Consider the following 13,269-nt stretch of genomic DNA (forward strand, 5'->3'; position numbering starts at 1 on the left):
TACAGTTAAAAAGTTGTTCCTGCTGTGCCCTTCCTGAATTCTTGATACAAAATCTGTTAGCAGGGGCAGCCTGGGCGGCTCAGCGGTATACCGCTGCCTTCAGCCCAGGGCTTGATCCTGGAGTCCCAGAATCAATTCCCACATGGGGCTCCCTGCATGGAGCTTGCTTCTCCCTCTGCCTGTGTCTCTGCCTGTGTGTGTGTGTGTCTTTCATGAACAAATAAAATCTTTTTTAAAAAATCTCTGAGCATAACAAAATGGTAAATAAGTTTGGGTGGCATATTATCTACCAGTACTAACTGGCGTTAACAGTCTATGAAAGTTCTATAATTTATTTAAACATTTTACTCTCTCAGGTGTTTTTCTCACTTCTTTCCAGGGCTTTATTATAAACAATTCTATAGTGAGTAATACAATCTCTGTAGGCTCATATTTCCTTGAGAGTGGCTTTTCTGGGTTAAATGGAGCACACATTTAGATTTACATTCATGTTATCAAACTGCTTCTTGCAGGGAGTCCGAAGGTGGCACTAAACTGCTGAGCCACCCAGGCTGCGCCTTTTTTCTGACAATTGTATATTCAGATATTATATTGTATATTCATATTCAAACCATTTATCCACTGGGATATTTATATTATTCTTTTATTAAAAGATTTATTTATTTTAGAGAGAGTAAGTGCATAGGGGGAAGGCAAAGAGGGAGAGGAGAGAGAATCTAAAGCAAACTCCCCACTGAGTATGAAGTGTCAGATCACAACCTGACCCACCAAGGTGCCTCTCGGGTTTTTATATTATTCTTATGTATGTTTACAAACTCTTCAGATATTCTTTTTTTAAAGATTTTATTTATTTATTCATGAGAGAGAGAGATAGAAAGAAAGAGGCAGAGAGAGACACAGGCAGAGGGAGAAGCAGGCTCCATGCAGGGAGCCCGACGTGTGGGACTCGATCCCAGGTCTCCAGGATCAGGCCCTGGGCTGAAGGTGGCACTAAACTGCGGAGCCACCGGGGCTGTCCCACTCTTCAGATATTCTAAGTATTATTTGCTATATATGATGGTGAATACTAATTCTATCCAAGTATCGTTCTTTTTATTTTAACACTGTGAAGCCTCTGGTCCTACAAAGGTTTTTAGTTTTTTGTTTTGTTTTAATTTTTATTTATTTATGATAGTCACACACAGAAAGAGAGAGAGAGAGAGAGAGGCAGAGACATAGGCAGAGGGAGAAGCAGGCTCCATGCACCGGGAGCCCGATATGGGATTTGATCCCGGGTCTCCGGGATCATGCCCTGGGCCAAAGTCAGGCGCCAAACCGCTGCGCCACCCAGGGATCCGGGTTTTTAGTTTTTATGTGTTTTTTGTTTTGCTTTGTTTTTTATTTTTATGGCTTCTGATTTTTTTTTTAAGATTTTATATATTTATTCACGAGAGACACAGGGAGAGACGCAGAGGAAGAAGCAGGCTCCCTCTGGGGAGCCTGGTGTGGGACTGGATCCCAGGACCCCAGGATCACAACCTGAGCCACATGCAGACACTCAATCACTGAGCCACCCACATGCCCCTGAATTTTCTTATTCATTAAGACAACTATGTTAAATTATAGAAGATTCATTAATATATATGTTTAAATATTTCAAAAAACAAAGCCAAAAGTCAAAATTTCATCATACCAATAAAAACATTCTTCTCAAAGATAACAGCTTTTGGACTTTATTTTACCAGGTGTTTTTTTTTTTTTTTACCAGGTGTTTTTTAATACACAGGATATATATGAACAAATAAAAATAGCTTTATTTTTTTAAATATAAATTAGACCACAATATGTAGATTTTCTGCAACTTGGTTTTTTAACTTGAACGAGGTATCATGGGGATATTTCTATGGCTCTATAAGAAGCTCTACCTCATTCCTTTTACTTCCTATATCATGTTCTATAGTAACTATTTCCAAATTGATAGACATTTAGGTTCTTCAAATATTTCACTAGTACAAACCATACTACAGTGAACATCCTCACAAGTGGGAAGTTCTCCAGGATACAGGTACACAGACTATTTTTCTTAAATGTGTGATTTGTTGAATGTCTCTTCTTTGAGTATCAAAAGGAATAAACTACTTCTGCATGATTTACCACACTAATTACATTTGATGGCTTTTTTTCTTTGTTATGCATTTTCTTATGTTGTTTAAGGGCTGAACTTTGGGGAAAAGCCTTCCCACATACATTACATTCATAAGGTTTTTCTCCAGTATGGATCCTCTGATGTTCAACAAGGCCAGAGCTATGCCTGAAAGATTTCCCACATTTCTTACAGTGATAGGGCTTTTCTCCAGTATGAGTTCTCTGATGTCCAATAAGGGTTGAGCTCTTTGTAAAGACTTTCCCACAATCATTACATTGATAGGGCTTATTTCCACTATGAGTTTTCTGATGTCCAGCAAAGGATGAGCTATACCTGAAAGATTTTCCACATTTACTGCAGTGATAGGGTTTCTCCCCTGTATGCATTCTTTGATGACTAACAAGAGTTGAGCTCTTCCTAAAGGTTTTTCCACATTCATTACACTGATATGGTTTCTCACCAGTATGGATTTTTAGATGTTCCAACACAGTTGAGTTATCCCTAAAAGCTTTCCCACATTCATTACACTTAAAAGGCTTTGCTCCACTATGTATTCTCTCATGACGAGTAAGGGCTACATTCTGAGTAAAGGCTTTCCCACAATCATTACATTTGTAGGGTTTCTGACCAGTATGAATTCTCTGATGACGTAAAAGGATAGAGTTCTTTCCAAAAGCTTTTCCACATTCATTACATTTATGAGGTTTCTCTTTAGAATGAATTTTCTGATGATTAACAAATGTTGAGTGCTTCTTAAGGAATTTCCCACATTCAATACATCTATAAGGTTGCTTGCCTGTGTGAATTTTATGATGATTTAAAAGAGATGAGCTGCTCATAAAGGCTATTCCACATTCACTACATTTATGGGGTTTCTCACCCGTATGATTTCTCTGGTGGCTAATAAAAGAGGAATTATATTTGAAGACTTTCCCACATTCCTCACATTTATAATGTATCTTCTCTGTGGAACTTCTGCCCTCCCAGTCCAGGCCTCTTTCCATCATGACACTTTTTCTTTGCTCTCCCAGACCAGATCCTTCAGAAGTACATTGCTTTATAGTGGACATCTTTGTTTGAAACCAGTACTCCTGAACTAAAAAAAAAAAAAAAAAATTAATTAATTCAAACATTTTCTATGTTGAGATACTAAAAGTGAGAGCTGCACAGGATAAAAATAAGTTTCTATTCTACAGAACTAAGGATTGTGTAAAATTAATTCACCCCACTTTGATTCTTGCTAAGAAAAGATAGCAACACTAAAGATAAAAATAAGTAAGAGTCTAAAGAAATAGAAGGAATTATATAATAAACACTGTATTTAAAGAATGCAAGGAGCATCTAAGAAGTTGGCAAGTTAGGCAGGTAACACAGAAAACACACATCCCCCAAAATAAATGAGAATATGAAAATAAACACATATCTAGAGAGAAAACCATGTATCCCAAAGCAAGTCACGATTGCTAGTGCAGATTCTTATAGGGTGGTACATTTGAGAACATTTTAATGTATTCAAAAATTTATGATTAGCTTTTTCTGAGAATTATTTTTAAAAATTTTATTTATTTATTTGAGAAAGAGAAAGAGCACAAGGAGAGGGAGCATCAGGCAGAGGGAGAGGGAGAAGCAGGCTCCCCGCAGAGCAGGGACCCTGACATGAGGCTCGATTCCAGCACCCTGGGATCATGACCTGAGCCGAAGGCAGATGCCTAACTAACTGAGCCACCTAGATGCCCCTCTCTGAGAATTTAACAGAGAACCAATATTTAATGTCTCAGAGAAAAAACAGACAAAATATTTAAGGAACCAAAACAGTTCCCAGGCCAAAAGATTTTTCTGTAATCTACATTTTTTAAACATATCTTAAAAAGAACATACCAATCAAATGGCAATTTTTTTTACAAAGTACACACATGAGACCCAAGAGAAAATAGGATAGGTAAGATGATTCTGACAAGTAAATTCTGAAAAACTAATGGAGCCAAGTCTGTGATAAAGCAAACATTGCCCAATTCTTTTACTGAATGAATTTTTTCTTATATATACATATATTTATATCTTTTATTATTTATATTTATTAGCCTGGGGAGAGATTCCATATATCAGATACTAGAGCTAAGACTTATTTTTTTAGAACAATTCAAGTGAAGCTGGGTGAGAAACAGCCCAGATCTTTCAAATGGCCTTTGATGGGATATACATTTAGTGCATAATGGTTAAAATAGAGAAAATTTCAAGATACTACTAGTTGTTAAGGTAGGTGGAGGCAAACTAGCCATATGAAGAGAAATGCAGGCATATGCACACTTGTACTATGACAAAGGTAGCTTACAGAGCAATAAGGAAAAGAAAACGACATTAGCACTTGTAAGATGTGGGGGGTGGTTAAACATGAACCCTACCTCTTGCCATACACAAAAATCAACTCTAAGAGGATGATAAATCTAATAATAGGGGTGCTGGGTGGCTCAGTCAGTTGAGCACCTACCTGCCTTCAGCTCAGGTCATGATCCCAGGGTCCTGGGATCAAACCCCATGTCGAGCTCCCTGCTCAGCAGGCGAGTCTGTTTCTCCCTCTCCCTACCTTGCTCATGCTCTCCTCTCTCACTTGCTCTCACTCTCAAATAAATAAAATATTTTTTTCAAAAATCTAAAAGTAAAAAACAAACAATAAAATGTCTAGAAGTTAACACAAAAGAATGTTTTTAGGAACTTGAAGAAAGGATTTATTAAAAAGGATACAAAAAGCACTGACAAGAAAGGGAAAAAGATTAACTAGCGATCATTAAAATTAAGAATTTCTATTCATCAAAAGACCACTAATAGTGAAAAGCAAAGCACAGAAAGAATGGTGAGACTGCATATGTAACCCACAAAGTGTTCTCTGAACAGATATTTCATGAAAGATGATATATAATGTTTAATAAACATTTTTAAATGTCCTCAACCTCATTAGATATAAGGGATAAGTATATTAAAACCACAATGAGATACACAACACACACAAAGAATGCCTAGCTTCAAAAGACTGGCATTACCAAACATTGCTAAATATGGAAAAATGAGTAGTCTCACACACTGATGGTAGAAATATAAATGGCACAAACTTTTGAAAAACCATTTGGCATTATGTACTAATATGTGCATTTCCCATAAAATAAAAATTCTACTCCTGGGTATATGCCCAAAAGAAATGTATCCACACAGGGGCACCTGAGTGGCTCAGTGGTTGAGCATCTGCCTTTCACTCAGGGTGTGATCCCCACCGGGGATTTTCAGTTCACACTCCAAACCTACTGAATAAAAAACCCTGAGGGAAGGGCCTTCTAATTGTACTTAAGTATGCATTCTGATGCAGGCTAAAGTTTTAAGAATCTTTGATCCACAGCAAGGACAATGAATTACAGTGGTCAAATAAACTTTAGTGTTAGATTGAGGGAGGGAGGGGGGGATTGCTAATTACTGGGAAGGATCAACATGTGATTTAGTAGTATTGCCAGTGTTCTCTTCCTTGACCTGAGTGCTGGCTACGTAGTATTCAATTTAAAAATACGAATTAAAGGATGCCTGGGTGGCTCAGTGGTTGAGTGTCTGCCTTCGGCCCAGGGCGTGATCCTGGAGTCTTGGGATCGAGTCCCACATTGGGCTCCCTGCATGGAGCCTGCTTCTCTCTCTGCCTCTGTCTCTGCCTCTGCCTCTCTCTCTCTGTGTCTCTCATGAATAAACAAAGTCTTTAAAAAAAAATACAAAAATAAAACAAACTTTAAAAAAATACAGGAAGTATACTCCTGATTAAAAAAAAAAAATCCAAATTAAAATCACAATAAGGGGATCCCTGGGTGGCGCAGCGGTTTGGCGCCTGCCTTTGGCCCAGGGCGCGATCCTGGAGACCCGGGATGGAATCCCACGTCGGGCTCCCAGCATGGAGCCTGCTTCTCCCTCTGCCTGCTTCTCCCTCTGCCTGTGTCTCTGCCCCCCTCTCTCTCTCTCTCTATCATAAATAAAATAAAAAAATAAAAATAAAAAAATAAAATTACAATAAAAGTTTTTAACTATCAGATTGGCAATTATCAAAAAGTATAAGACTGTTGACAACGTATGATCAGACTGGCATTCATACATTGTCAATAGGAGTATAAATGTATGGATACTGGTATTATCCACTATTTTCAAAAATTTATTTACCCTTTCACCTAAAATTCTTTTTCTAGAATTTATCCTATAGATATACTGGTACTTCAGAGAATTGATATGTGTATCAAAATCATTGCATCATTATTCATAGTTATTTTGTCCATTAATAGGGAACTAATTACATAAGTTACAGTACATCCATAAAATGGAACACTATATAGCCATTAAACAGTAAAACAGCACAAAAAAAAAAGTAAAACAGTACTCTAAATGATGTAGGTATTTGAAATGATTCCCAAAATATGACAAGAGCAAGATTTAGAATAATGTACTACCATGTACTTAAAAAAAAAGGAATACATGTATATTCTTGCAAAGCATACATTATATCTGGAAATTTCCACAATAAATTTACACAAAGATGCCTCTAGGAAGAGGAACTGGTATGTGAAGCAGGGTACATACCATTTGAACCATCTGAATTTTGTACCATATGCACTTCTAAAAACTAATTGGATTTTTGAATATGCAAAAAAAGGAGTGGGAAGTGTAAAACATGGAATGATTGTAAATCTTTGAATAAAGATTTATTAGTCTTCCAAATGGATGGAAGAAATGTCAAAGGAAACATTGTTAGCTTTTACTACGTCTAAATTCTAAACACCTTCTATCAAAAAATACCAAAATTAAAACAGAAAGAACAAAGAACAAAAAAGAATGAGTTACTACTGTTACTCTATAAAGAATCTTCATAGGGGCACCTGGTGGTTCAGTGGGTTAAGCGTCTGCCTTCGGCTCAGGTCATGATCTCAGGGTCGGGGGATCAGCCAGGAGTCAGGCTCCCTGCTCGGCAGGGAGTCTGCTTGTCCCTCTCCCTCTGCCCTTCCCTTCTGCCCTTCTGCTTGTCCCTCTCCCTCTACCCTTCCCTGCTCATGCTCTCTCTCGCTCTCTCGCTCTCTCTCTCAAATGAATAAATAGAATCTTAAAAAAAAAAAATCTACACAAAAATTTTGGGGAAAAAAGTTAACCATAGTAAGAACAAAAAGAATTACTGAAAAGTATTAAAAGCAAAATAAAACCAAAAACCTAGTTTAAACAAATTATGTATTATTGGTATCTTCCATGAAATACAGTTATAAAAGTTTCTCTGAGGATGATATAATCAAAATAACAGTTTTTTAAGAAAGGAATAATGGGAAAAAAAAAAGAAAGGAAAACTGGTAGGATAAATATTTTAGGTGAGAAAAACACCTATGTTTAAAGATTTTGAAATTATGACACAAAGAGACATACAGAAAATTCATGCAAAAGTATATGTAGAAAAAAATGAGAGCCAAGTGCAAAGAATTACAGAGAAAAGAAATTTAAAAAGACCACAAGAAAAGGGAAGTAAATGCTTCCTCATCAGTTTGTTAGCCAAAAATAGTAATTATCTGATAGTCAGGAAACTATGCTTACCCTTGGAATCTCCCACTGTTACAATATGATTAGAGATAATGGATATTAAAGCTAGAAAGGGATATGTAGTCATTTATTTTTTTAAAGATTTTATTTATTAAAAAAAAAGAATTCATTTATTTATTCATGTGAGACCCAGAGAGAGAGGCAGAAACATACGCAGAGGGAGAAGTGGGCTCCATGCAGGGAGCTTGATGCAGGACTTGATCCTAGGTCTCCAGGATCACACCCTGAGCCGAAGGCAGATGCTCAACCACTGAGCCACCCAGACATCCCTATGTAGTCATCTATTAAGCTAACGAGGAGAGAATTTGAAAAGAATCGAGAATGGATAGAAATAAAGTATAGGCACTGACAAGTGCCTGAAAACAGGAAGGGGCAAAAGCACACAAGGAGACTGAGGATTTTCAGAGTGAGATGTCATGGGCCTAAGGCCCTCAAGAAGGGAGCAGCTCTCCATAGGAATGAAGAGAAAAACTGTAAGTCATTTGGCAAAACAATGACATTAAAAAGAGGAAACTGGTATCAAGTGCCCCAGCCCTGCTTGCCCAGAGATGGGCACTCTAAGATGGGCCTTCTGACCAAGAATCCCTCAACATTCACTGTGCTCAGCTACTGCTTGAAATGGTTCCCAACTCACTCACCTGAATAATTATCTGATGGGATCTGTTGTACTTCCATCCATGGCTCTGCCCCTTGCTCCAACTGGGTGATTAGTTTGGGTTTGTAAGAGAGAAATCCTATTGTAGATAAAGAAAAAGAAATGTGATTGTGCTGGTGAACACAAGAGTTATCCCAAACCTCAGGGAGATCTCCACGTCAGGGAGGCCTAGAGAGTGGTATCAGGGTGTCCAAATCATGTAGTTACAGATATATACAGGGAAAATTTAGAGAACTGGGCTAGACGGCACACAAAGCAGCCATCCTAAACTCTGTAAGGCTCTGACTTTCTGAGGGACAGAATGAGCAGTAACTCCAGCCTCTAAGCCTACACTAAAAACAAACAAAATCTCCCATTTACAATTTTCAAATACCCCATATATCCTGTGAAAACCCATAGTTGCCCAGGAAATCAATCTTGAGTTAAAAAGACATCCTTACCCACAGACAGCAGATTCCCATAGTTTTCCAGCATCACATCTTTGTACAGGGCCCGCTGAGTGGCATCCAAGTATTTCCATTCAAACTGGGTAAAGGCCACAGCCACATCCCCAAATGTCAGTGATCCCTGCAAAATCAAATCCAATTCTGCTCATCCGGGAACTGTTTACACCCTTGACCCTGAAGTAAGGAACCAAGAAGTCCTCACTGGAAAAGAAAAGCAACATATTCAAGGCCAGCTTCTGATATTTCAGATTGTTTATGCAGAGGGAAGTGGAACACAATTAATGAAAGGCTCAAGGAATAAAATATACAACATGCTACACAACAAGAAAGCAGACTTGCCACACAGGAACAAAACATTAAAAGAAGCTAGAAAATGAAGCTAGGAATAAGGGGAGGTCGTGGCCCCTCATTTCAACCACACTGCCCTCCTTATGCTCTTCCAACACACCAATCATGCTCCCTCCTCTGGGCCTGGCATTTGCTCATCTCTCACTTTGTAGGTCTTTGCATAAATGTTACCTCATCAGAAAGTTCTTTTTTCTCTTCTCCCATTCTCCACCACTCTCTATCTCATGACCCACTTCACTTTCTTTTTTTTTTTTTTTTTTTTTTTAGGATTGTATTTATTTATTCATGAGAGACAGAGAGACGCAGAGACACAGGCAGAGGGAGAAACAGGCTCCATGCAGGGAGCCCGATGTGGAACTCGATCCCAGATCCCAGGATCATGACCTGAGCCAGAGGTAGACGCTCAACCGCTAAGCCACCTAGGAGTCCCCCACTTCACTTTCTTCACAGGATTTCTCACTATCTGGCAGAATCAGATCTATTGTCAGTATTATCTATAATGTGAGCTCCAAGAGGTTAGGGACCACCTGTGTCACTGCTGTCTCACCAGCCTAAAATTATGCCTGGCGCATATTTGTCAATTGCCTTTCACAGCAATAGCAACTTAATATGTACCAGGCACAGTGCTAAGCCCCATTATATATAACATTTATCTGAACTTTCACCAGGACTATCCATAAAGTAAACCAATTTTATAGCTAAAGATACTCCGGCTCAGAGAGTTCAAAAACTTGTTCAAAGTCACTGAGCTGCTTGACTACAGTATGAAAAGAAGCTATAAAAAAATGGTAATGAGACTAGAGCAATTTGGAAGACATGGCTATGACAAATCAAAAGGAAGAAAATGGATAAAACTAAAAAATACATACGCATAAGTGTTTGAAATGAAATAATTTGTGCGATAGGAACATGGGTAATCTTTAATTTTTTAAACTTTCTGTTACTCTTAATTTTTATAATACTCAAATACATATTACTCCTGTTAACTTCTCAAAATCCTTCAAAACCCAGTTTTCTGCAAGACAAAGGCAAACTCTAGCTTGGCATTCTAAACTCTGAATGTTTCCCAATTTCTCTGGGCCCAGTTTGTTCCTGTTTCAGATGTGATAGCTTCACTCATGTTGTAGCCTTCACCTAGTCACCCCATCCTCTGCAATTATGCAAGCTTCATTTAATCTTTGGGAAGAACTAAGAGGATTACCACCACTACTACCACCCTCCCCTCACCATGAACATCAAGAGCACTATTATCACTGTGCCGTGTGTTATCACTCAGACACTAGGGCCTCTCCTTATATGATAAATGAGCCTGTTTCTCATCTTCGAGTTGGCGACCCCTTTGAGGCGAGCGCTATACTTTACCTACAAAGTATTCTTCAGTTTCTAGCACTCTATAAATCATGGGTAGCAAAAGTCTATTCAGTGAACAACTGTAATGGGTAGAGAGGACTTGGGGCACCTGGGTGGTTTAAGCTGGTTAAGCGTCTGCCTTTGGCTCAGGTCATGGTTCCAGGACCCTGGGATTGAGCCCCACATAGGACTCCCTGCTCAGTGGGTACCAGGACCCTGCATCTCCCTCTTCTCCACACTTGTGCGATTTCAGTCACTATCTCTGTTTCTTTCTCTCAAATAAATAAAATCTTTAAAAACAAAAAATGTGGGGACACCTGGCCTTTGGCTCAGGTCCTGATGTCCGGGTCCTGGGTATGCCTGTGTCTCCCTCTGCCTATGTCTGCCTCTCTCTGTGTCTCTCATGAATAAATAAATAAATAAAAGCCTTAAAAAACAAAAATAAAAACCAAAAAAAAAAAAAATGGGCAAAGAGGACACGAAGGGACAACAGTGGGGAGAGATGTCCTTTCTCTGTAAAGCTGCATAATCCAGGACTGGCTTAGGCAACTTAACTTGGTCCCAACACAGGGCAGAGGATCTTCAGGCAAGAAGTATAAACCCAACTTCACTTTGAAACGGTGGCAATTTCTCGGGGAAAGTTGAAATCAAACTTGCCTGGATCTGGGCTCTTGGTAGTCTTGGGGCCATCTGTCTCCTGAACTGTTCTCCCAGGCAAGGGCAAAGAATCCTGAATAAGCCAATCTGGGAAAGAAGAAAGGAAATATGAGGAAGTCCCTCCATGTCCTAAACTAGCTAGAACTTGCTCTCTGCAGGCTGGACAAGAGCAGTCCTCCACCCTCCCTGCTCCCCACAAAGGAGGGCGGACACAGGCAGGTGGTTCAGGTCGGCCCCGCAGGAAGCTCCAGGCCAAGCTCTGTCAGTCAGTCAGTCAGTCAGTCAGTCAGTCAGTCTGGCACCCTCGCCAACACAGGGGGAAAGTCTCGTCAGCGACTCCATCTCCGGGCCTCAGTGGAAGCCTTTAAACTTTCTGTCAGGCGCCAGATTCGGGCGGTCACTCGCTCGGGCACGGCTGGGGCACGGCTCCTCGGGGTGGGGCCCCAGCCACATCTGCCCGTCCCCTCCTGAGCCTCCTAAACCGGCTCCTTCCTCGGCCGGACCCCTGGGGAACACAGGGGCGCACCAGGTCTCAGTGCCCCAGCTCGGTGGCGGCAACTTCAGAACCGAGCTGGGCGGGCTGCGTGGCGAGGCTGCGCGCGCCCAACAACTGCGACCACCCAAGGTACTGGCCGCCGAGACCCACGAGCTCGCAGGAGCCTCGCTTTACTCACACGGAGGCCAGCGGGGCCGGAAACGGAAGCGGCTGCCGGCGCCTCTGGGAAATGTAGTCCGGGGTGCTGCCCAGGCGGTCTCAGGGTCTCCGGGTCTCCTCCTACGCTTATCATTCGTGGCGGGGCGGGGGAGCTTTGAAAAGTAATTGGGCCTTGGTCACAGCTCCAGAGATTCTGGGTTAATGCTCTGGGTGTAGTCCTGGCATCGGGATTTTTTTTGAAGCTCCCAGGTGATTCTAGTGTGCAGCCAAGATTGGCGGCATCCAACGCTAGAAACATGCAAATCTGTGAGATATGGTTTATGTTTCTTTGGGGCAGCTGTTTATGATTGATTTGTTCGCTTGTTTCCAAGTTATCTCATTTTTATTTTAAGCAAAGAAAATGCATATTAGAAAAGCAGAGCACCCAGGATGCCTGGGTGGCTGTCAGGTTAAGTGTGTGCCTTCCACTCAGGTCCTGATCCCAGGGCCCTGGCATGGAGCACGCATTCCTTGCTCAGTGGGGAGCCTGCTTTGCCGTCTCCCTCTGCCTGCCATTCCCCCCTGCTTGTGCTGTCAAATAAATAAATAAAATCGTTAAAAAAAAAAAAAAGAGCACCCAAAATACTATAGATTTTCTGTTTGTTGACATAGAAGATGCAAGAAGATTAAATCCATTTTTGAAAAATGTGTAAATATCTCGAAAAAAAATCCTACTTATAAGCTCCAGGAATTGGACAACTAAGGAAGGAAAATGTATCTCTTTTGTTCAATTAGGACTTTTTATTTAAAAGACTATCCCTCAAAAGGGGACACTTATTCACCAGATTAACAGTGATTAACCAGTGCCCTTCTAAATGCCACTGACTATTCTAGATGGTAAGGCTAGAGCACTTGACAAGGACTCCCTCCTTAACCAAACTTTGGCCAGGATCCTCTGAATCCTCTTCTAGAAGGCCTTGTCTTTTCTTTAGTGAGCCCAATTTTAGCAAAGAATCCTACTAAGCCAGTTCAAGAATTCCCCAACCCTTGGAATCAATCAAGCTCTTCTTTCCCCACCCTTGATATTACACTCTCCCTCCCCCCACCTTGATATCTAACCAATTTCTTCATAGTCATTTTCCATTTACTCCCTCACCCTGTCAGCTGGCTATAAATCCCCACTTGTCCATGTTGTATTGGGAGTTAAATCCAAGTTCTCTTCCATATTGCAGTGCAATAAAGTATTGAATAAAGTCTTCTTTGCAAGTTTCAAAAGGTGTCATATTATTTCTCTTTAAGGCAGTGAACAAAACAAATAATGTCCCTCCCCTCAAAGATCTTACATTCAAATGGACATCCGAAAAAGAGAGATTCAACAAAATCAGGATAAAAAGTAGAGAAAAGGATTCTTATTTAATATAGAGCTTTAAAAATGTCCACAATAGGGACGCCTGGG

The 13,269-nt window shown here is 40.3% G+C and overlaps 1 protein-coding gene across 2 annotated transcripts; it reads right to left on the reverse strand.

The window, feature by feature from the left end:
• Positions 1-1,747: 1,747 nt before the first annotated feature.
• Positions 1,748-11,952, reverse strand: ZNF485 (zinc finger protein 485). 2 transcript variants are annotated; one of them, XM_055345204.1, is made up of 5 exons: positions 11,854-11,952; positions 11,180-11,266; positions 8,819-8,945; positions 8,362-8,457; positions 1,748-3,221 (listed from the first exon to the last, which is right to left on the reverse strand). In XM_055345204.1, the coding sequence occupies exons 2-5, from the start codon at positions 11,210-11,212 to the stop codon at positions 2,101-2,103; spliced, it is 1,377 nt and encodes a 458-aa protein (XP_055201179.1). In that variant the 5' UTR covers positions 11,213-11,266; positions 11,854-11,952; the 3' UTR covers positions 1,748-2,100. The 2 variants fall into 2 exon arrangements, with proteins under 2 accessions (XP_055201179.1, XP_055201178.1); XM_055345203.1 differs by lacking the exon at positions 11,854-11,952 and adding an exon at positions 11,706-11,827.
• Between the last annotated feature and the right edge of the window lie 1,317 nt (positions 11,953-13,269).

The sequence above is a fragment of the Nyctereutes procyonoides genome, unplaced genomic scaffold, assembly GCF_905146905.1.
Source record: "Nyctereutes procyonoides isolate TBG_1078 unplaced genomic scaffold, NYPRO_anot_genome, whole genome shotgun sequence".
NCBI lineage: Eukaryota > Metazoa > Chordata > Mammalia > Carnivora > Canidae > Nyctereutes > Nyctereutes procyonoides.